The sequence below is a fragment of the Callionymus lyra genome, chromosome 13 (assembly GCF_982586985.1).
Source record: "Callionymus lyra chromosome 13, fCalLyr1.hap1.1, whole genome shotgun sequence".
In the NCBI taxonomy this organism is placed as follows: Eukaryota; Metazoa; Chordata; class Actinopteri; order Syngnathiformes; family Callionymidae; genus Callionymus; species Callionymus lyra.
Window position 1 is genome coordinate 21617350 of NC_141830.1, and position 21721 is coordinate 21639070.

The 21721-nt window shown below is 39.1% G+C and overlaps 2 protein-coding genes across 12 annotated transcripts in view; one reads left to right on the forward strand and one right to left on the reverse strand.

Moving 5' to 3' along the window:
- dlgap2b (discs, large (Drosophila) homolog-associated protein 2b) overlaps nucleotides 1–17548 on the forward strand; it is a 75567-nt gene extending 58019 nt beyond the window's left edge. For 4 of the 6 annotated variants that reach the window (XM_087805184.1, XM_087805188.1, XM_087805187.1 and 1 more), the window contains exons 6-13: nucleotides 2725–2769; nucleotides 5546–5602; nucleotides 7243–7601; nucleotides 8193–8278; nucleotides 8342–8748; nucleotides 8870–8961; nucleotides 12206–12358; nucleotides 12418–17548. In XM_087805184.1, coding sequence (XP_087661310.1) covers nucleotides 2725–2769; nucleotides 5546–5602; nucleotides 7243–7601; nucleotides 8193–8278; nucleotides 8342–8748; nucleotides 8870–8961; nucleotides 12206–12358; nucleotides 12418–12633 — 1415 coding nt within the window. In that variant the 3' untranslated portion in view covers nucleotides 12634–17548. The remainder of the gene's footprint in view (nucleotides 1–2724; nucleotides 2770–5545; nucleotides 5603–7242; nucleotides 7602–8192; nucleotides 8279–8341; nucleotides 8749–8869; nucleotides 8962–12205; nucleotides 12359–12417) is intronic. The other 2 variants (XM_087805185.1, XM_087805186.1) reach the window with 2 other exon arrangements.
- Nucleotides 17549–18522: 974 nt separating this feature from the next.
- Nucleotides 18523–21721, reverse strand: part of ptprk (protein tyrosine phosphatase receptor type K) — a 102797-nt gene continuing 99598 nt past the window's right edge. For all 6 annotated transcript variants that reach the window (XM_087805177.1, XM_087805178.1, XM_087805180.1 and 3 more), the window contains 4 exons: nucleotides 21477–21602; nucleotides 21186–21349; nucleotides 20969–21104; nucleotides 18523–20268 (listed from right to left, as the gene is read on the reverse strand). In XM_087805177.1, the coding sequence (XP_087661303.1) occupies nucleotides 20215–20268; nucleotides 20969–21104; nucleotides 21186–21349; nucleotides 21477–21602 (480 nt within the window). In that variant the 3' untranslated portion in view covers nucleotides 18523–20214. The remainder of the gene's footprint in view (nucleotides 20269–20968; nucleotides 21105–21185; nucleotides 21350–21476; nucleotides 21603–21721) is intronic.

A 21721-nucleotide genomic window follows, 5' to 3' on the forward strand; every position in this document is an offset into this window, starting at 1 on the left:
AGTCCAGTTGAAATGACACGTGAATGATGTCGTCAAACATTTGCAGCCAGGCTGCCACGTGAGATCAGAAAGTACTAATGTTTCTATTCTATAAATAAATACTCCTCTATTCATTCTTTTCTACCGTGTCAAGTATATTATTGGCATCTCTACAAAATGCCTTGAGCAGATATTGCCTCCTGGATGACGGCCCACTTCCAAACATGTTCAGCTTGGGGTTTTTTGTCGCCAACTTCCAGTTTACAGAAAATTCAGGTTTTACGAAAGAGACGATTGCATCCAAGCGTTATTTAAAATGACTAGATTGAATAACATCAACCATGAAGAAGATTTGAGAAGCACTAAGTGAAACTTAGACGCCCAATAACCACTCCTGATGATGGATCTGCCAAAGGCTCGATGATTATTTCAGGCTTCTGACTGTGTAGACATTTAACGGACAATTATTTTACTATATAAACATATGAAATGTATCACAAAAAATGCTTCTATAAATATTTTGTGGTTGAAAAAAAATAAAACAGGGATTGTGTTGCAATCCTTTCTGACACTATTTCCCTTTTGTTAGGGAGAGTTTTAAGGTGCTGCAGACGGGCTATTCATGATGTCTCCGATCATTCATTCTATGCAAGTGTTCTGTTCTTCTGTCATTTTACTCCATCAGACTGGATTCACACACAGGAAAGACACCAGTGGAGTACATCAAACAGAGTAATGTTTTTTTTATTTACCTAAATTTATTCCTTGATAATCCATTCAAATGCCTCTACGGTAGCATCAGCGAGCTTTGTGGCGTAAATGACATATTTGAATCAATGGATTTAGTCTGGGACAAGTGAAACTGTGATTTACTAAGATATATATATATATATATGCGTATCAAACATTCCTATGATATTTACAGGAGCCCTATCCTGCTCCAATATGAGGCTAAAATAAACTCAATCAAATTCATGTCAGATGGACTGGAGCGAGTAAAAATGAATAGTAAATATCATTAACAATAAGACGCTGAATATCTGTATTTATCATCAGCAGTTGTCTTTCACTTCATAAACAACACACATACACATTAACTACTTATATCTTTAAAATATGTTTGAAAACTATAATAAAGACCAAATGTTCCACTGTTTTATTTTTATTGTGGTTATCCAGCATTAGACATCACTTCCAGAGAATCATTTTCTTATCATTTATACCGTTGACTACCTGTACCACACACCTTTAGCTTGGTAAACATGCTTGGTTCATTCAGAGAGCCATGTGATGTCATAAGTTCACTAGATAATGTAAAGTTCACAACCAATAAAAAGACTTAAGAGTCAAAAACACAGCAACAACCTCGTAATGTGGAACTTTTACATCATGAACATATTCAAGAGTTGAGAATGTTAAACATTGTGCAAAGTATGGCCAACATCCTGGGTCAAGAATTAAATTGATAGACCAGAGAATGTAAATTTTAACGCTTCCAAAAAACTGCTTCAATGCCACACAATTGTTTTATGATCCTGAGTCAAATTAAAATACTTTGTCGATGCTAAATACTGAAAACCTGTCCATGAAAAATGTCTTCATTTTGTTGGATGAAGATGAAGACAAATTATATATCTGAACGGGACAACTCTTTATATGATGTCACTGATCACATTTGGCTGCCGCACATTATTATAATTAAACGTGAACCTATTCCAAAACACTGCATGATACAGAAAAGTAAGAAATGCAGGATAGGGCCCCTTAATTCAATTGAACTGAAGTCCAGCATCTGATATATAAGAATATATAAATACAGATATATAATACAGTATTAAATCGTAAATATATATAATATTATATGTATATATATATACATATAATATTATATGTGTATTATATATATATATATATATATATATATATATATATATATATATATATATATATATATTTGTTATCCAAAGAGAAACATATTATTCATTATTCAATGTAGCAAAGATCAAATATATAAACTTAGAATATTTTAAAATATGAATTCAAGGCTGGAGAATATAAAGACATAGGTTTTTTTTAGTTTTTTTAAAGTCACCATGTTTTTTTAAATGCTTATTTCTTATTTTAAAAATGCTGTTTCCATGCAGAGATCGCAAAAAACAACTGTGCCAACTGTCATCTTGCAGTATAAAAAAAATGTATTCTGCTGCCCGAAAAATGTGTTCTGTTGGCTTTTTTCTGTAAACCCAATGTTGATATTCTGCCTCATTCAAGAAGAAACTCGCTTCTCTGGTTTGCATCGATCATGTTGCAGTTTTTCAGGGATCTCCGAATGTTCAGCAAATCAGATTATGTTAAAGACTTTCTCCTATTCTGCAATTGTTCGCCCGTACACTTTGTTGAAAAAACAAAAAAAATAATTCTGTGGCCGTTTCTTTGGTTCTTGTGGTGTCGTGGTTTCTTTTCAAAGCATTTCTCGGCCTGATGTATTTTTCATAAATTGATATAAAACATTTTTGATTCAAATGTTTACGACGTTTTGGTGTCAATGGTGTCTGGAAAAGGTTGAAATGGGGATCATAGCTTTACAGCCGCATCCAAAAATGTGAATCCATATTTGATCACACATACACACATCAACAAAACTTAATACAATGTCTTGAGTTCAATCATCTCGATGCTTCCTCTACTGAGCTATCATGTTTTTGTTATTCTTTTTTTCTGTTTCCTTTCCCCCCTTCATTTCAGGCATCCGTAGGTTAGCAGGGGGGCGTAGAGAGTACGGTAGGTCTGGTAGGGAACCCTTTTATTCTATATTTTGTTTGAATGTCTTTATTTATGCATTTTTTGTCTGACTATTCACTCATGTTTTAGTCAAATATGATTTTAAGACGGATAGTGTTCGTTTATAGTTAAAATGCTGTCACTTATTTTAACAATTTCACTTTAACAAGACAAGGAAATAAGGAAAAGATTGTAATCATCTGCTTGATTTGATATAAACGTTAGACTTTTCTTTAATTTGGTCATTAGACTTCATTGGATTTGTCACTCTTGTTTCGACTTTTTCTATGTTTGGTTACGAGAATGAGGAGGAGGAGGGTTCAACGTAGGATACAACACTGTATATGTTCATGATGCATGTGGCAGGTTATGAGTGTCATAACGGCTTTGCTCTACAAACCACAACAAATCAATCACAAATCAATACCAGCCCGATATGTCATGGCCGATGGATTAAGGCTTATTACAATTGATGAAAACAAAATCAACCTACAAAGACAGATATGCCTCTAATTTTGGGCAAAGAAAAAAAAATGTGATCCTCCAGAAATAGATTTAACAACTGGATTGTATTTTATTGGAGAGATTACTTCACAATGCTTGTAAGTAAGTAAGTAAGGAATGGTTATTTATTAAACCCCTTTCTAGACCAGGGTCACAAAGCGCTTTACTGACTCCTTCAAGAAACATCTGAAGACATTGATTGACACTGATTTTAGCAGTCGCTACCTTGAGTGGTAGTTAGACAGTTTTCTGAACAACTATTTAAAAAATGAAACCCTGCTCTGTCTCTGGTTCTGATTCAACCTAACAAGACCAAACTATGACTAAAAAAAAAAAGAGTTGACAATCAATACTATATATTTTTTCAGTGAGCAAGTGGAACCATATAGTTGCTACTTTTTGTGTATTCAACCTGCCCCCTCGTCCCAGAGCTTAACACTTTGTGAACCCCGAAACAAGCCCCTCTTTCCTTCTTCAAATATTTACAGCAAAAACAAAACAATGTGACCCATTGGAAGAAGAAACCACCAGAATTCTAAAAGCCTATCATCGCACAGATCGAACTGGTATTCCTTTTTGTGAAAAACAAACTTTAAAGACACATGGGCTCTGGGTTTGTTCTGGTTTGTCATGCTCTATTGTACATTAAATGGAAAATCCACCTCGCATTCATGGGGGCATCACCACTGTATGTATATATGTATGTGTGGCTACGAACAACATGCTTGTTTAACCGTCCAAATGACAACAAGAGTATGAAGTCTGTTCACAGCCAGACGTACTCAAGCTACTTGTCCTCCGTCAGATCACGGACTCATTCATTCCTTCATTCATCGACCCACTTCTTCATCATTAAGAATGGCATAAGGGGGTTAAGGTGGAGGTGGGTTGTTTAGAGGTCTAGTATTTTTCAACAGAAATGCAGCAATAAAACACTGCTGCCTACCTTTATGAGGGTTGATAAAGGGATCATCACTTTTTATTAACATGTTCTAGGTAGGGTTAGGAAAGTATTAGAATATTTTTTATAAAGAGCAAAGTTTTTTATGAATTCAGTTCATAATTTAAGCAGTTTTCCCCCTCACTCTCGTGACATCTGCAGCCCCCATGCCCATCAAGCCATCGCTCATTCTCTCACCATCAAGCCCTCAATCCACCCAAAACTCTTAGAAGATTCCAATCCGGCCTCCCTGCCAGAACCACTGTGGCATGGATGGAACGTTACAAAAAGGGTGAGGTTGGATGGAATGAAGCCACTGGAGAAGTTCTTACAACAACCGAGTAAATCGCTCTCAGAGAAACTGGTTTGAAGAAAAACGATATAAGTCACGCTCCATGTCGATAAGAGAGAGAAGCGATTGTTCTAATATTTAACTTCCAGTGCGATAATTCCTTCTGAATGTTCTCTGTTGATACTTGAGTGTGACTTATATTTAAATCAATGGAAATATTTAAGGTAAATATTGCTGTTAGCATTAGTGACATGGTTTAAAAACATCACTATGAGAAAATGAATTAGAATTTTTTTTTTTGTCGTTAATAAGTTTTACGAGTATGTCTTACAACAGGTACTAGATTGTGTTTGATGAAAGTTTATTTTCATAGCAGTCTGTATCTCTGTGAGTCTAACACTCTAAAAAGATGAAAGACAGAAGTATTTTTTATACTTTTCTGATGAAAAGGTATGTAGTAGAAAGTGGTTAGATTTCAAACTAAAAATGATTAATGACGACATGTATGAGTATGATTTAACTGTCTTGGAGAATGTAAAACTGTCTGTTACTGTGTCCAGGTTATGCATGTTGTCTTTTTTACTCACAACCTGACTTAGGACGATGTTAAGACAGATCGCTGTCTTAAGCCATGATGGACACACAATCGACTCATTACGATTAACAACTAAAAAAGCTGATTTATGCAAATATTTTAAAGCCACGAAGATGTTGTCCATCATGGTTGAGTTTGAAATGTTTGACTGTATATATTAAGAATTAAATGCTTGCCTAGTGATAAATAAGTATTAGAATTTCATTTGCATTGCATTTTGGGACAAAAACACAGATAAAATCAATTGGCTAATTTGATCTTGAACATGAGGTTTAGTTCACATGATCTGTGTTTCTCTCTCTATGCCTGACTCTGGTGACAAAAAAATCTAAATGAAAAATATCTTAACTGTTTGGTCTTGGGTGCCTGATCTAGCAGGTATTGTATGTTCTCATGAATCCAGCATCTTGAGTCCCTCTTACCTGCTTTAACTGCTGACGCCTGCTTCTTCCAGGGATTCAGTTTCGGCTCCCGACTTCCTGCAGCGTAGACCGCGTTCATCCACCTCCAGGTAATTTCACGCCATCATTGAACTAAGTTTAAAAAACATTTGATTCACACACAATTTCACACTTTCAAAAGCTTGACCACATAAATGTGTACATGTGACCGAGGTCCTCTACCTATTTTGATCATTCAGCTTAGTCCCTAGATGTGTCTCCAAAGATGAGCTTATGATATAATAACCTGAGATCTTGTCCTTGCTAGTCACTATAAATGACACCTCGGTACCTTTCAACTTTTGACACGACAATAACATTTACAAAAGCAACATTACTGTAATTGTTCTGAGAGGCTTCGAAGTGAAAAAAAAACAACTTAACATGACACCCTGGGAAAAAATAATTGCATTGTTATGTCTTGACGCTATGATAATAAATATAGAAAACATAAAATAAATAAAAAAAAGAATGAATTCTATTATATTTCTTTATATTAATATGATTATATTTAAAATGTACACAATATGTCTACAAAACTCACTTTTGAAATGTCAGTTTAACTTCTTCAACATGTCGTTCATTAAACATGGCCACCTTTTTATAATTAAAAAAATGTAAAATGTTCAGCGCTCTCAAGTTTGTTTTTTATTAAAAGAGTATTTGTAGGAGGTGACAAGGTCATTTTAAACTGGTCCTGGAGAAGTGAACCACGGACGGACGGTTCATCTAACTGCTGTTTTGCTAGGATTCTAAATGTGCTGTGGTTCAACAATAGAATCAACAGAGTCTGTTTGACACGAAAGCCACAAACGTGTCGTGTTGATTCAACAAACAGACAGAGAGACAGAAGTGACTGCACAGATAAATGGATCGGTGGAGTCCATGGGCTCCGACTGGTCTTTATCATCTACACCTACCAATACATACAAATACATTCTGACCACAATTGCTTTACTTAAGGGAACAGTTGGAGCAAAATCAAACAAGGAAAATGGCACAAGCAGATTTTTAAGAAAACATTTTCTACCTCTTTTATTAATGGCAAGGTGTACATTAGGTGCATCTGGATTTACTGATCAACCTCAAAAGTGATTTCAGTATTGATTTCTTTCCTATTACTGCATTTGCAACATTCATACTGTCCCAGTTGTGGGTGCGCCACATTCCCACAGGTCTTTCTGTAGAGTAACAAAAGCTTCAGACAAATAAAAAAAAAAACTAGTAACTGGAAACAGACTCTGAGCAGTAAAAGTTGAATAGATAGCGAATGGGTTGAATGTAAAAATAGCAAGTGTGAAGAACTGCCTGAGTCACTTGCTCTTTTCAACCTGGTACCCACCCACGGCGTCTTGCAGAGCTGCAGCCTCAATACGTCTGGATTTGAAAGGATTTGATAATATGTATATATATAGTCGAGCAACATGTAAGGGACAATATTTTGAAGACTGTATTATGTAATAAACACTAAAGTTTCCAGTTGTGCAGTTGCCTATTCTGCCACATTACTTTGCATTCTTACCTCCATCAGATTTCCAACTCACACCTTCAGCACTCGCCCACGTTGATGTCATTGAAGGGAAAAGTCAATCTCACGCTGATAAAGTTGTGCTTAATGGAACAGCTTTTCCCAACATTTCCATCGTCACGCTTCCCTTTTTAATTTATCTCTTGATTTGCTTGTTCTTGTCATCGTGCTTGTGCTTTCCAGCGGTATCATATCCCTCTAGTCACAAGAAGACCCCACCTCCTGTGCCCCCTCGCACCACCACCAAGCCTCTTATCTCTGTGACAGCCCAGAGCAGCACAGAGTCCACCCAAGATGCCTACCAAGAGGGGAGGCGTCAGAAGGGTGGCCTTTGGACCACGGATAGCCTCGGTCGCCCCATCTACAGCTCCATGGACAGCCTGGACAGCACCAAGGCGGTCACCATGGCCATGGAGTCGGGGGCCCACAAGTGGCACGCGTCTCTCGGCAGCCACAGCTCAATTCAGACATGTGACAAAGCAGTGCTGGTGTCCAAGGCCGAGGAGTACCTCAAAACTCCACGGTCCTCCATCGGAATCCAGGTAGAGTATTCACTTGGACAAGCTGTAGTTAAAGAAAACCGTCTACTAGAGCAGTTAACAAATCACACGACGTAAAGATGTAAAAAGAAGAGTCAGAATTATGTGATTAAATTATCATTAATGAACCGTAACCATCAATAAATACTAAAAAGTCATGGCTAGTACCGCCTAGTAACAGGATTCCAGCTCCTAGAAATGGAGAGGGTATTTTAAGACTTAAAATTGTCTGTAGGTGTGAGTGTTCTTCTTTGTGTTCTGCATTTGCCCGGTGGCCTGTCCAGGGTGTCCAGTTTCCTCCCACAGTCCAAAACACACAGATAAATTGTCCGTAGGTATGAGTGTGTGTGTGTGAATAGTTGTGTGTTCTTGTGTGCCCTGCAACAGACTTGCGTCCTGTCCAGGGTGTCCCCCGACCCTCTCCCGAAAAAACTGGGATAAGCTCCAGCCCCCCCGCGACCCCCATAAGGGATTAAGCGGAATAGGAAATGAATGAATAAAGTTTTGTGAAAATCGTTGATAGGTGATGTTTCACCAATATTGTTGTTTTAAAGTTGTGAAATGGGCTTTAACTAGAGTCGGTTTATTCCTCAGGTGGAAAATGTGACAGACTCGGAGACCGAACACAAAGGACTTCCACAGTTTCATTCTATTGGTATCCAGGTAGAGGATAAAAAAAGGTATGTTTGTTGTGGTCTCAAGTGAAGCCTCCGTCTGCACTGATGTCACTGTCATGTCTTAAGGCACGGCAGGTTCAAGCGCTCCAACAGTGTGACCACGGCGGTGCAAGCAGACATGGAGTTGGAGGGATTCCCCTCCATGGAGGACAAGGGCCTTCAGTTCGGGGGGGGATTCGGCCGCCACTCTGAGCCCAGCACTCCCACGCAGTACGGGGCGATCCGAACCGTTCGAACACAGGGTTTGTTCAGTTACAGGGAAGACTACCGGTCGTCGAGTCGACCGACCAGCCCTCATCCTGAACCCTGGCTGGTGGGACCGAGCCTGGAGGGCGCCGAGGCGGGTCGAGTGTCTCCTCTTCGGAGGGACGGTTCATGGTTCATGCAGCTTCTTCACAACGAGACCAAGCGCTTGGAGGGATGGTGCAAGGAGATGGAGGGAGAGGCAGAGGAGCATGACTTGTCGGAGGAGAGTAAGTTCCAAATCACTATATATTTTAAATCTACTACTTGGCTGGTCGCAGTAGGTTTGGTGCAGTCACACAATCCTAGAGGATGATGGATCTCCCTAAACACTCTCTTTGTCTCCGCCAGTCTTGGGTAAGATCCGGAGTGCAGTGGGAAGTGCTCAGCTGCTAATGTCTCAAAAGTTTCAACAGTTCTACTGGCTGTGTCAGCAGAATATGGTGAGTGACGGCATGTGGTCTTTGCTTCTCTCAACTGCCCCGTTACACCAGGAAGTGATTAGAATGCCAAATAACATAAGTTGTGTTCTTTAGTGTAGCATCAAGCAAACGTATACATACTGTAGATACAGTGCTCCAACCGAGTCATCAGTGCTTCTTCCTATTTGGCCTGGATAAACCGCTGAGGCTTCTACTCACTCTAATGTCCACTAAGGGTTTCAATTCAATTTACTTTGTCAAAAAAGATACTTAAAAACATCCAATACCTTCAAACTTCTCATTTAATGTATTTGAGCCTCGGCGTGAGAAATTGTTAGGAAAAAAGCTAAATAAGAACTTATTTGTGGAGAAGCTAAAAGGCCAACATGCTACACAGACAGGAAACACTCACAGGTCAATATCGCAAAAGCTCACGGAGTAAACGGTAGAGACGGTCATATGGACATGCAAGAGAAAAAGTTTATTCTGGAAATAATTTCAACACTTAGTCGACATGAGGGTGAGTAGAACATGTGTGAAATGTGGTTTTAGGGTAAATTATCACTTTAAGAGCGACCATACAGAAGTTTTAAAAGTGTTTCAGGCGACTCTGCATGTTACGAAATGTCTTTAAATCTCTAAAATGCCATTTTGAAATACAAGCAAAGTTATGTAGTGAACAGACTTATAATAATATGAATGATATTAATGATATAATGTGCAATGTATGTTTAATCTATTTTAACTGTGACAACACCATGGGATGAATAAAGGATCATCATAACACTAAACTAAAATCATGAAATCGATACAGTTCATGCATTAAGGAGACAGTCTGGTGTGTTTTAAACCGCAAAAATGGAAATCTAAGCAAAAAAATGCCTTTTTTATTTTAGCATTTTTATTTCAGAAGTGGAAGTTACTTATTTTAAGATAACTTGAACTGAAATTGATTTATCTTAAACACATCATTTCCAGGTTGAAGTGTTTATAATTTTAAATTATATACAAGTTTAAAGCATCCTGGTCGCTCTCAACCTGCCATCCTTAGAAAGGGTTCATCGATCGATGAGCAGTCCCCGTGAGACGATCGACCCGCCTGAGACAACGGAAGGAGAATTCCAATAGCATCACCTGTGCGGAGACTGTCCGTTAATGCAGCAGCTTGAACAGGATCTTTGGAGTGTGAACGATAGACTGTCATTAGGTTTCACCTCTTAGCCATCTTGAAACTCACATCTCCTCTGACGCAGAGTCAGCATCTGTGAGAGGCAGATACCATGGAGTCACGACTGTTTGTGGAGAGACAGTGAAAGTGACAGCAGGCACTTCATCACACGTTTCTAAAGCGTATTTAATATTCCTAATCACATGCAAAACTGCACGGATGTGGCTCAAGTCAGCCTCGTGTCAGTCGGCGGTCGAGCGCGAGACTTTTGAGTGTTGCAGATGGTTTTTGGAGCCCAGGCTCCATATCTCTTTCAAGAAGATAATGGAATGACAAACGAGGTCTCACGTCGGCTGTGACAAGTTGGAGATTGCCCCACGGCTCTTGATGCGACTCACTCCCGATTCTCTGCCGGACCTGTGAGGAACTGAATCATCTTCTAAAATAAGCTTTTTCAAGTTTGAGACGTCGCACGTCCTTCTGCTCGCTTTCACAGTCCAAAGTGACTCACGCTGTCTGTCAATGTCTTCACGCTCTTCGCAAACAAACCCTGAAAAAAGGACCTTCGTCCTCGGTCAGAGAGCAGGATCTCACATCTGAATATGATCTCAAAGTATCGACCTAAAACTAAAACTGCTTTGTAGCCGTAAAAATAAATGTGATCATGCTTCAACTTTTGAAGAGGTATGTGAGACACGAGGCTTTTCTTTTGTCTATCCCATGAACATCTACGCTTGGATCAGTCGACTTGTGTGGGCTATTAAGTTTGAGTTATATTACCATCTAGTGGCGAGAATATACCATCACATAGGACTAGATTATCATCATTTTATTTATTTTCGTTGGGCCAAAGTTTTATGAGGCTTCAATTGCTCGACTGCGCCATCAAGTGGACAATAAGTGTGAAGGTCTGCCATAATTTGTGCTTGAAATGATTCTGATAGTTAACAAAAATGTGTTTGAATTAGTTGTGTTTGAACAACTATTCCATTTTATTTTATTTCCTTTTAATTGTTTGAGATTATTTCACCTGCCTTTCAAAATACTGTAGCGTTTCACAGTGAAAGAGACGGTGAGAAGTTAAACAACTTGTTTGAAAGTGATGAACAGGCCAATTCCAAAAACAAGGACACACAAACTCTCTTGCTCCGTCTCGTCAACTCTCCATCTTCCTCTACCAAAACAGACACTCGTGATGCCTTCACGGACCTCTGTAAGGTCTGAACTTGACTCAACGCTCAACAACGCCCACCGTTAAACTATATCAGATACTAGTTTTCTTTATTAGGAGAGATCAGCTCAAAATGCTGCCACACAGGAGAACATCTCTTTCTTCTTCCAAAATAAGTGACATTAGATCCATTGTTTTTTGATGACACTTATATTTGAGCGCATGGTCACGTGATATGTTGGTTCACAGTTCTGTGTGCAATTTCCAGTTGAAACTGCTGTTTAGCGAAAGTCTAACTTCAGATCACTGCAGCATTATCAAGCATTTAGTCTTATAGAGATCATGAGAATTCATATAGACTGGTCGGCGGAGTATAGTTTGACATGAAACAGGTCTGTGGTGCAAAAAAGTTGGGGACCTCTGCTCTAAACCTCAAGACACGTCACTACTTACACTAATAAAGGAAATCGAAGTCTAAATCTAAGGTATGAATCGTAACATTATTATGAAGAAAAGAACATGTCAATATTAACCCCAGCTGGTGAAACTAATGGTCACAGAAACACGTGTAAAAGACAAGAACTGCATCTGTTCAGAACAATAAATAACTTTATGAAGACTATTTCTTGTTAAATATAAATGTCTTAATCTTCCACAATAGTTAATTAGAATGAAACTCAAGTTGAGGGTTTTTCTTCTAGATTTAAAAGAGATCAGTTAGTTAGAAATGATAATTATCTATCATTTTTAAAAACATCTTCTAACAGGGAGGAATCTTCCATCTTCTCTCTATAGCAGAAAAAATAGAAAGGAGCTTGAGCTCATACTTCTACCTGGACGTTCACTGTCCCAACAAATGTCAACCAAAGCAGTCCTGATACAACAATCTTTGATTTCTCTTCTGTGCCTCATACCTGTCTCGCCAGGACCCCAGTGCCATGCCTCGACCCACATCTCAGGACCTGGCTGGGTTCTGGGACCTGCTGCAGCTTTCTATAGACGACGTCACTGCCAAGTTCGATGAGCTGCAGCAGATCAAGAGCAACGAGTGGCGACTGGTGAAGGGCCAGGAGAAGAAGGTGAAGGCTCCAGACCAACTGCGACGCTGTTGTCTGACCACATGAATCTCTGCTCACAGGAACCCCGGTGGCCGCCCCCACCCTTGAAGCGAGCGTCCCGGGGCCGTGGCAGCATGATGCGGGACCGCTCCTTGGACCTCCAGGACCGCCAGCGCCAGGAAGCAAGGAGACGCCTCATGGCCGCCAAACGCGCCGCTTCGTTCCGACAGAATTCTGCAACAGAGAGAGCAGACAGTATTGAGATCTACATCCCCGAAGCCCAGACCAGGCTCTGAGCTTTCAACTACCCACGTCTTCATCATCATCATCATCAATGTCGTAGCAGGTCTTTGATGAAATTACATCGACAACTCTGCATCATCATTTCAAATTATATTTAATTTAATTGGCTTTCTTTAAACCTCCTGGTCATATCTTTCTATCTGAAACCTTTATTTAACCATTTTAAGAGCTAAACTATTCACTTCCTTACATTTTTGTCTTAATTATCTCTAGTTCACAAGTTTTTGATGGAAATCCAGCAACAGTGGTCCGAAGCTGAAGCACTATTAACTATTAAATGTGACAAAACCACGATGTCAGATTGTAGCTTAAATAAGACCAGGGTCACAAAGCGCTTCAACAATCAAAAACAATACACAGTTAAAATATATACATTAAAAGATCAAGACACATAAGACAAACACAGGAGTCCCAGAAAATCAGGGAAAAGCACAAATAAAAATGTCTTCAGATGTTTCTTGAAGGAGTCAGTAGATCATCAAACACAGAGATCGTTCCAAAGCTTAGAAGCAACAGCCTGGAAGGATTTCTCTCCTCTGGTCCGGAAGCGTGTTCAGGATCCATCAGTAGATTCTGATCCACAGACCTCAGAGCCCGAGCTGGGGTGTAAGTCTGGATCAGATCACTGATGGAAGGTCTGACCATGAATAGATCTGAAAGTAAGAACCAGAATTTAAAAATGGATCGTGAAAGAAACTGGCAGCCAGTGAAGAGTTTTAAGGATCATAGAAATGTGAGTTCTTCTACTAGAGCGGCCCAGAATTCTCATTGCAGAGTTTTGTATTAACTGCAGGCGAGACAACTCCTTTTTGTTTAGACACCAAAATAAACTGTAACAATAGTCCAGACGAGAAGACACAAACTCATGGATTACAAGCTCCAGATCATGTTGTGACATTATTTTCCTAAATTTAGAGATTTTTCTCAATTGAAGTAAACAGTTTCTGGTCAGTTTTCTGCAGTGTTGAACTAGAGACATGTCTTTGAAAGAGGGCGTGTGGTCACCTTAGATCTCAAGATATAGGTGAAGATAACTATGAATAATTATATAATGCAAAATTGATGATAAATAAAAACTAGACTAAATTTATATTTATTAATTAATTTTATTGGGTAGGAACGGCTACAGTGCCTTCAATACCGTCGGACCAAAAAGACCAAATCCTTTCATCGTTTTATTTTTTAATCAAAACTGAATTGGTATATGGTAGTGTTATGGAAGGTTTGATGGACATCCAGCCCTATAGAAGCATAAGTTCCACCAGAAGTGCAGCAGCTTTCGACCATTGATGCCAACTGAGCTCCTCAATCTACCACCAACCCCATATTTTACACTCAGTTTAACTTTTTTTCAAACTCTTTTTCTTCTTTCAAACTCATCCGAAGTCAACACATCTTAGAAAAGGGATCTTCCATGAGCTCAAGTTGAGGCTCGTTCGCGCCAACATCACTTCATCCATGATTAAAAAAGGACTAGACCTCCTCAGATATACTGGATACATTTCCACTGCAGGACAAATATGAACGACTAACTCAGCAGTCAGAGACGAGCGTATCCAACAATGCATTTTTGCACCTTAAAAAATATATACATGTTTGTATTTCCAAGGGAAATGTAGTTTATGAAGCTCATGTGATAATGTTGCAGTTGAATTGCAAGAACAGGAAACGGAACATTGACTAGAGAATTACATGTTTTTAGAAACAGGCGGTCAGTGTTGTGTCGTTTTACTATCTGGAGACATTGACACCTCGATAAGAAGAGTTTTCAAACTAACCGCAGATACACCAATATTAGTAACAGTCATCGTTTTACGGAGCGCTCTACGTTTGTTCTTTTGATCCGCTAGACGAGGGGGGAAAATGGTGCAAAAGACACTTTAATATGTGATTAATATAGTAAATGGTGCTGCTTTTTACACTGTTGTACTCACATCTTTTTAAACAGAGAATTCTAAACATGGTGCCCATCGTCTCGGCGGTGACGTGTGCTCGGTTGTGACTGTAGAAACGACCATCTTTGCAATGCTCTCGCCCTCTCTGGTGTACATGAGGAGAAACTTTTCAAAAAATGTCAGATACATTCGTGTTTCCATCATAGTAGCTCGCCTTCATCTTTAAAGTAGGACGGGCTGAAGGAAGGAGAATGATGAAGAAACGTTGCTGAGGGTGACATCTAGTGGGGGACATGAAGGACTGCAGGGAAACAAATCCAATTTAGGGTAGAAGTGACACAAATCAGTTGAATCACGGCAGAAGTTGAGGGTACAAACATTGTAGTTCAATGAACTCATCAGAAGTGAAAATCTGGACTACAGTTCTTGAAACTAGGGATGGGTATAGTTTAGGTTTCATCCGATAACCCCTAAATGACACTTAAACGATGCTGAAACACTTCATACAATATTTGTCTTAAAACCCAAAGTGGTACTAAAAGACATATGCACTTTCTGGCAGTATAATTTGGTGGATAAATGGTGTGTTTGTGGGACGGTGTTCATGAGGGTCTTCGCCAAGTGAGTTCGGATCACAGAGGGTCCGATAATCACCGCCATGACTATATTTCTATATTTCTGAACACAAGTTGAATGTTTGCATTAGAGACCGTTATCAGGGAAAATGACACCGAAACCGAAATGAGGCTTTTTTTTGGTTTTGTTAATACCATTTATGTCATACACAGGTTGCATTATTGTATTGAGTATCCATCCCTAGTCAAAACTGGACTCTGATTAATTTCAAAAGATGATGATATGTCTAGAAATAATCTAATAATTCCTGCTGAAGTCATAAAGAAACAATGAATCTTGGCAACATCAGAGCTTTAGTACCAAGTGAGTCGTTTTATGGTGACTAAATACAATATAATAACAGTGTAAAACAGCCAGATTGGGGGGGGGGGATTTAAGGACCGTAGAGCAGAAACATGGCCGCTGTGGTCAAGATAACCTTCAGAGTAAAACTCTCCACATCTTTGGTTGTGGATTCCGTGTGTACTCGCTGCTGCAAACATTCAGTCGATCTGTGTTTGACTCTTGATGGGCGGGGAGAGACAGTTTGGCAACTATGTACATGACAAGCTAACACAGGTGCCTTACAGCTCATGTTATGAATGTTGGTGAAAAGGGTCTAAACACGTCAGGGTGCAGATGTGACTGCGAATATATCTCTATATATAAGGGCTGGAAAAGGACTGCAGAGTTTTACTTTATATGAGAGTTACTGACAAACTCCAGCACAACAGGGCTGTTTGTGAATTCCAAACATCGGGGGGGGAATTGGATTTTTGACGCTGTGATATTGTAAAAGCCTGACGATGATGACAGGTGCAATATTTCGACACATTTACCTCACGTTTTTCTGTTTGTTCAGTGCTGCTGGAGTGGTTGCAGTCGTGTTTGTGAACTATGCAGCTTCTTCCCAAGGGCTGCGACCTCCGATGCAAATCAGCAAAAAAAAAAAAAGGCGTCATTAAAATAACTTTAAGTTCCACGAGCAAAAAAAAAGTCTTCAAACTCATCATTATTCATCTGCAACTGCTGCAAAAGTTTTTTTTAAAATGTATTTTAGCGAGACCTGATGAAGATAAAACAGTAGTAAAACAACACCTGGAGCAAATTAAATAGTTTAAAATGTGAGGAAAACTTTTGTATCTGTTGTGCCTCGAACTAATTGGACGCCACAAAGGTCTTTGAGCTCAGTTCAAACACTCCCAGGTGCTCAGAACTCTCGATACATGACGAGGATTCAAAGAGTCCCTCGAGAACACGCAGCAAAAAAGCAGAGTTTCCACATTTGATTCCGACGACTGACATATTTTCTCCTTGTTTGTGACACAGTTGCACTGCAAAGATGTCTTTCTATCCTTCAACTCTCTCTTCTCATAAACCACAAAAACTGCTGTCGTTCGGCAGGAAATCTCTGAGCAATATACGCTTATTTAAGGTGATTTTTATTCAACTACAAGGTCTATCTTTGATTCATCTCTGTGAGAAAACAGTATGAAAGTGTGAAGTATATCGTGGGAAGACTTTATTGATTATTTATGGAAGAGATATTTGATGAAAAAATGTGTTTAATCCATACGAGAAATGTTCAAATATATATTTATTTCCCTTCTTCAATCCCACTTTTAATTGTATGATGTATGGAAAGCATTTTCTGCGGGAAGAGAATGTGATTGTTGTGATTGTACGAGGTTGTGTACAAAGAGACGAACACATTAACAGACATCGACGTCAGTATTATTGTACGTATCATAGACTATGCAGATGGAAATTATCGTGGCAGAGAGAATCTGTCCCTCTGTTGAAGATTACGCTAGAAATTAAATATGAAGATTATTCAGATTATTATAATGCAAACCACCATGATTTCCAGCAACTGAGCCACTGCTGCGATGATCACAGTCAGTGTTCTATGAGGAGAGAGAGTCACAATATCGCTTTTTTTCGGTGGAGAAACGTGTCTTGTGTTTGTAGAGAATCAAAAGCCTCTCTTAGGTCTTGGAATGTGACAAGAAACGCTGGTTTTCAGTAATTAAAAAAAGAAACTATTTTCACTTCTTAGAGATAAATAATGGAGATAAATATAATGCCAAATATACAGTATTTGTACAGAAGTCTACATATATAAATATATATATATAATATAGTCCTCATTTTATTGGAATTATTTTACGCTCTTGGCCAATTATTTTGTCGTAAAAAAAACAACACTTTGGTTCTTTTTCTGAAGTTCTTCAGATAGCATGCAGGATAGTGGAAATGAATGTATTATTTAGTGTCAGAATATTACAGCTTTTTAATGATCGGTTTGTGTTTGCAAGGAGATATTTCATTTATGGACTTCTGTTTACTCTTTTAACTCTTTTTTTTTTAAATTTTCATTAAATTAGAACTGATGGGTTTAACACGTTTCTGCTTCCTCCGTGTGCTTCAGTACAATTGAGTTCTGCTGTCATCTGACATCTGTTGTAAATAATTATGCAAAAATAAAACTTTTTTGGAAGAAAACACTCATTGAACCAATTTATGACACTCGCGGTTACTTACAGGAGAAGACATTTTTGATAATATATTATTTTTAAATGTATTATTTCGTGATTGAAACTGTAGATTTATTCCAACATATACAGTAAGTATTGCATATGTTACTCACATTGATCACATAAATACGTTTTAAACAATAATATTATATTTTTATTTAGCGTTAAGAAAGACTGCATTCTCGTTTATTTACTAATGTGTTATTAGTCACAATATCATCAAAAACTGTATATTATTGGAAACAAGAAAATGTAATTTACATTTAAAGAATTAATCGTGCTGTTTCCTGTTAGTAGCATGCAGCAACCATAGCTATATAATATAATAATATTAAGCTTTTTTTTTTAAAATTAAATTAGCGAAGGGACAAATATTAATATGTGGGGAAAAATATTGTGATTAAATAACTTACTTATTGTCGAAAGTTTTATCAGGAAACTGTCTTCGCTCCGTGACTCCCAGTTTAACACACTTTTCTAAAAGCACGTCATAAACCAGTAAAGTTCAACAAAAAAAGGGTTTTCTCGTCGTAAAACTTTAGTAAAAAAAAGTTACAAATATTAGAAATGGCTAACGTTGACAGATGCTAATCCTCGCGACACGACACGCATGCGAGTCAGTTGTCGCCTTTAACTAATTAAATTAAATTAAATTAAAGTTAATTAATTAACAACTAAAAATGTGTATAAAAGATGTAAAAATGTTTTTATATAAAATAGATAATAAAGGGCAACTTAACTAATATCAAATTCACAAAATAAATACAGTTTTATTCTTTAATTTAATTAAATTTATGATTAGAGTAAATCTATATATTGAAAGCGAGGCGAGAACACAAGTTTATTTTTTATTTAAAGAAGTGGTTTTATTACAGCGAAGAAGCCAAACATTACAGACAAGAATAAATGGTGAACTATAAACTATATATCGGACTGGCCTCTGAACGGAATCGATGGACTTCTCGTGCGGAGGAGCAAGGAGCGGAATCTTGGGGCGTCTTCACCTCTCGCTCCCTCTTCACTTTCCCTCCACAAACAAATGAAACAGCGACAGAGTTAAACATCCATTTAAAGTTCTCTGGTAACAAAACAGTTCCATCTGGCAGGAGTTACAATCTCAGGCAAGTTTTTACATCATGGAGCAGAACCCAAGAGTCCTGACGTGTATCCACTAATAGAATTCTTTTTACTAGTGCTCGTCTATGTACAATGACCTCCTGACCTGCACTACTTCTGCTCCAGCTCCGTGGAGCTAATGTTTATTTACAATATTTCCTTTTTTTTTTTCATTTTCTTTTTTTTTTTTCGTCCGTGCAAACACGTGTGGCACGAGCCGCGTAGAGAAGCTCCTCGATAACAACGAAACATGGTTCCAAACAACATTAAATGCATTTTAAAAACACCTCGACTGTTGGTGTTTACAAAGCAGAGTAGGCACAAATAAAATTCTTCTTCTGGTCTTCATCCACACTACTGCGGGATTCTTCTCAAACACGCACACGAAAGCGACCGTTTTTGCTTCAACCTACGTCGTCATTGATTTAGTTTTAAGAAGTTTTGCATGGATAAAAAATATAACATTCAAGACAAATTAAAAAGTAGATCTGGGACTTAAATACTCAGTCCTCAGTAGTGTGGATGTTTCCTGCAGTGACACAACACAAGTATAAAAAAAAAAGGGGAACACAGTCAGAGTGGCACATAGATGCAGCACGTCTTCCTCGCCATGATCCTGTAAGCGTGTTGTTGTTCCTCGTACAAGCTCGAACACGTAATAATAAACCACGGCGACGACACGACACGACGGACCCCCGGCCAAAATACTGGAAAAAATAAAAGTACGACATCCGTACGACCGGGAGTCGCGCCGTGAACATGGAATGGAGAATGATTGTTCTTACAAGCAAGTAAACAAACAATAAATACAAACAATGTGCTTCATCCATATAGACATATTTACACAGAGTCTTTGGCTTATGAAGAAACGTCGGCGACAAAACTATTCTTTTTTTTTTTTAACTCAAAGTGTCAGCCTCCAGATTCAGCCTGGGGTTCATCCACGTTCACCTGCATGGAAGATGGAATTCTCATGGGTGCTTTCCAGGGACTCCCATTTGTCTCGAGGCTAACGGTGTGTGTGTGTGTGTGGGGCCCAGCCCGGGGATCGAACACGAAAACATGCTTCAACCAAAACACAATTCTAGCCAGTAGATGAATACAAATTTAAAAAAAAACACACACAACAACAACACAATTTTAGTAAAAACTCTAACGAGATTTTGTTCATGAAAATGTTTAAAAAAAAAGGAACAGCCAGTGCACGATCTTCGCCAGACTCAAGGTGGCGTGAGAACAGTGACGTGTGAGCAGAAGAACCCTCGGCGCGGTCACGTGACGCTGACACTGGCGGGTTCGGACTGCGGAGCGTGTTGGGGATGAACGGTGACACTGGAAAGGAGCCGGGCGTCTGTGGTGGAGCAACAGAAACATCCCACTGGCACTCAGGAAGGTGAAAGAAAAAGGTTTCTTAAGAGGACTCGATGAACTCCAGCGCCAGGTCGTAGCAGAACCGGTACTGCTCCTGTGGACCCGACACAAGAGATGATTTAAAATAGATTGACGAACAAAAGAATATCTAAGTAAAAAGTTAAATAAGAACTTAAAATTGTTCTGTACAAACAAGGGGCGTAAGAAAATACTGATAAACTTAAATATCACAATACTTTCTTCCTGATTCTGTATTATATTGCACTGTTGCATTGTAATTAAGATACAAAATATCCTAAAATATATATTTTTTGCTTTTGATTTTTTTTAATTTATCTACAGTACAAATTTAATAAAGTGTGTATACAATTAAACTATGATTTTTTAAAATTCAAAATTAATATGCAAATATTTACAGTGTTTATTCATTTTAGTTTTGCAATTAATCTTCATGTCTCTCCATAGCTTAAGAAAAAACATGCGAGGTGACTGAGGACGAGAGGATACTGGGACTCCAGCAGCATTTAAAGCTGATGTTTGGACAAAATTTGATTTGAAAACAAATGAAATTAGTTACGACTTCGTCAAGAGTCATGTGGTCTGTAAATTCTGCAACACCAGAGTCAAGTACTCGACAATACTACAAATATATACTTGTTACTGCAGTATCAGGATATATCGCTATACATCGTTGTCCCTGTACGTATGGTTTGCAAGATTCTTGCCATTACACACCCCTAGTACGAACACAAAAGACCATTAAAAGTTACTTTAGATCCAATTGATTCTCTCACCGGAGTGTCCACCATGTTAGGCTTGCTGTTCCTCAGAGTCTTGACGGCGTGGAAAACGTCCACCACGCTCTGCCGCTTCGCCATCTCACACACGATACTGCTGGCACAGAAGACTCCGCTGCGGCCGCCGCCGTTCCTGCACACACACTTTCATCAGCGCTTCTGTCGCCATCTTCTGGCCAAACTCGAGCTACTGCAGCATATTTTTTATTCTCACAGGCAGTGGACGATGGTCCTTCCTTCTCCTTCCTCCCCTTCATGCTGCCACTGATCCACCTGCAGGACCAGCTTGAGGAAGGAGCGCTTGGAGGCGGGGACCTCCCGATGCCCCGCCCACCCCAGGTACTGGAACTGGCGCACCATCAGGTAACCCTCCTGGGGCTGCCATGTTAGAAGAAGAGCACAGGCGCTGGTGTCAGTCGCCCTCGAGCACAAACGGTCGCACTCTTCGAGTAAGTACTAGTGTGTACAAGTGTGTACAAGTGTGTACAAGTGTGCGCTCACTCACCCTGGTGAGGTTGCAGACCCGGAACAAGCGACTGATTATGTCACAGTCCATAGAACAGGACATGCATTCCACCTGGACCGGCCCGTAGCGCAGCATGCCCTCCTCCGGCCAGTACTGAGGACAACCCTGAGGAGGACAGAAGTCGTCAGATGATGGAAGAACGACTGGGAGCAGCTGCCAAGCAGGATGGATGTTTCATTTTCTTCTTCTTGACTTCTACCTTCTGACTTCTACTCGCTCACCGT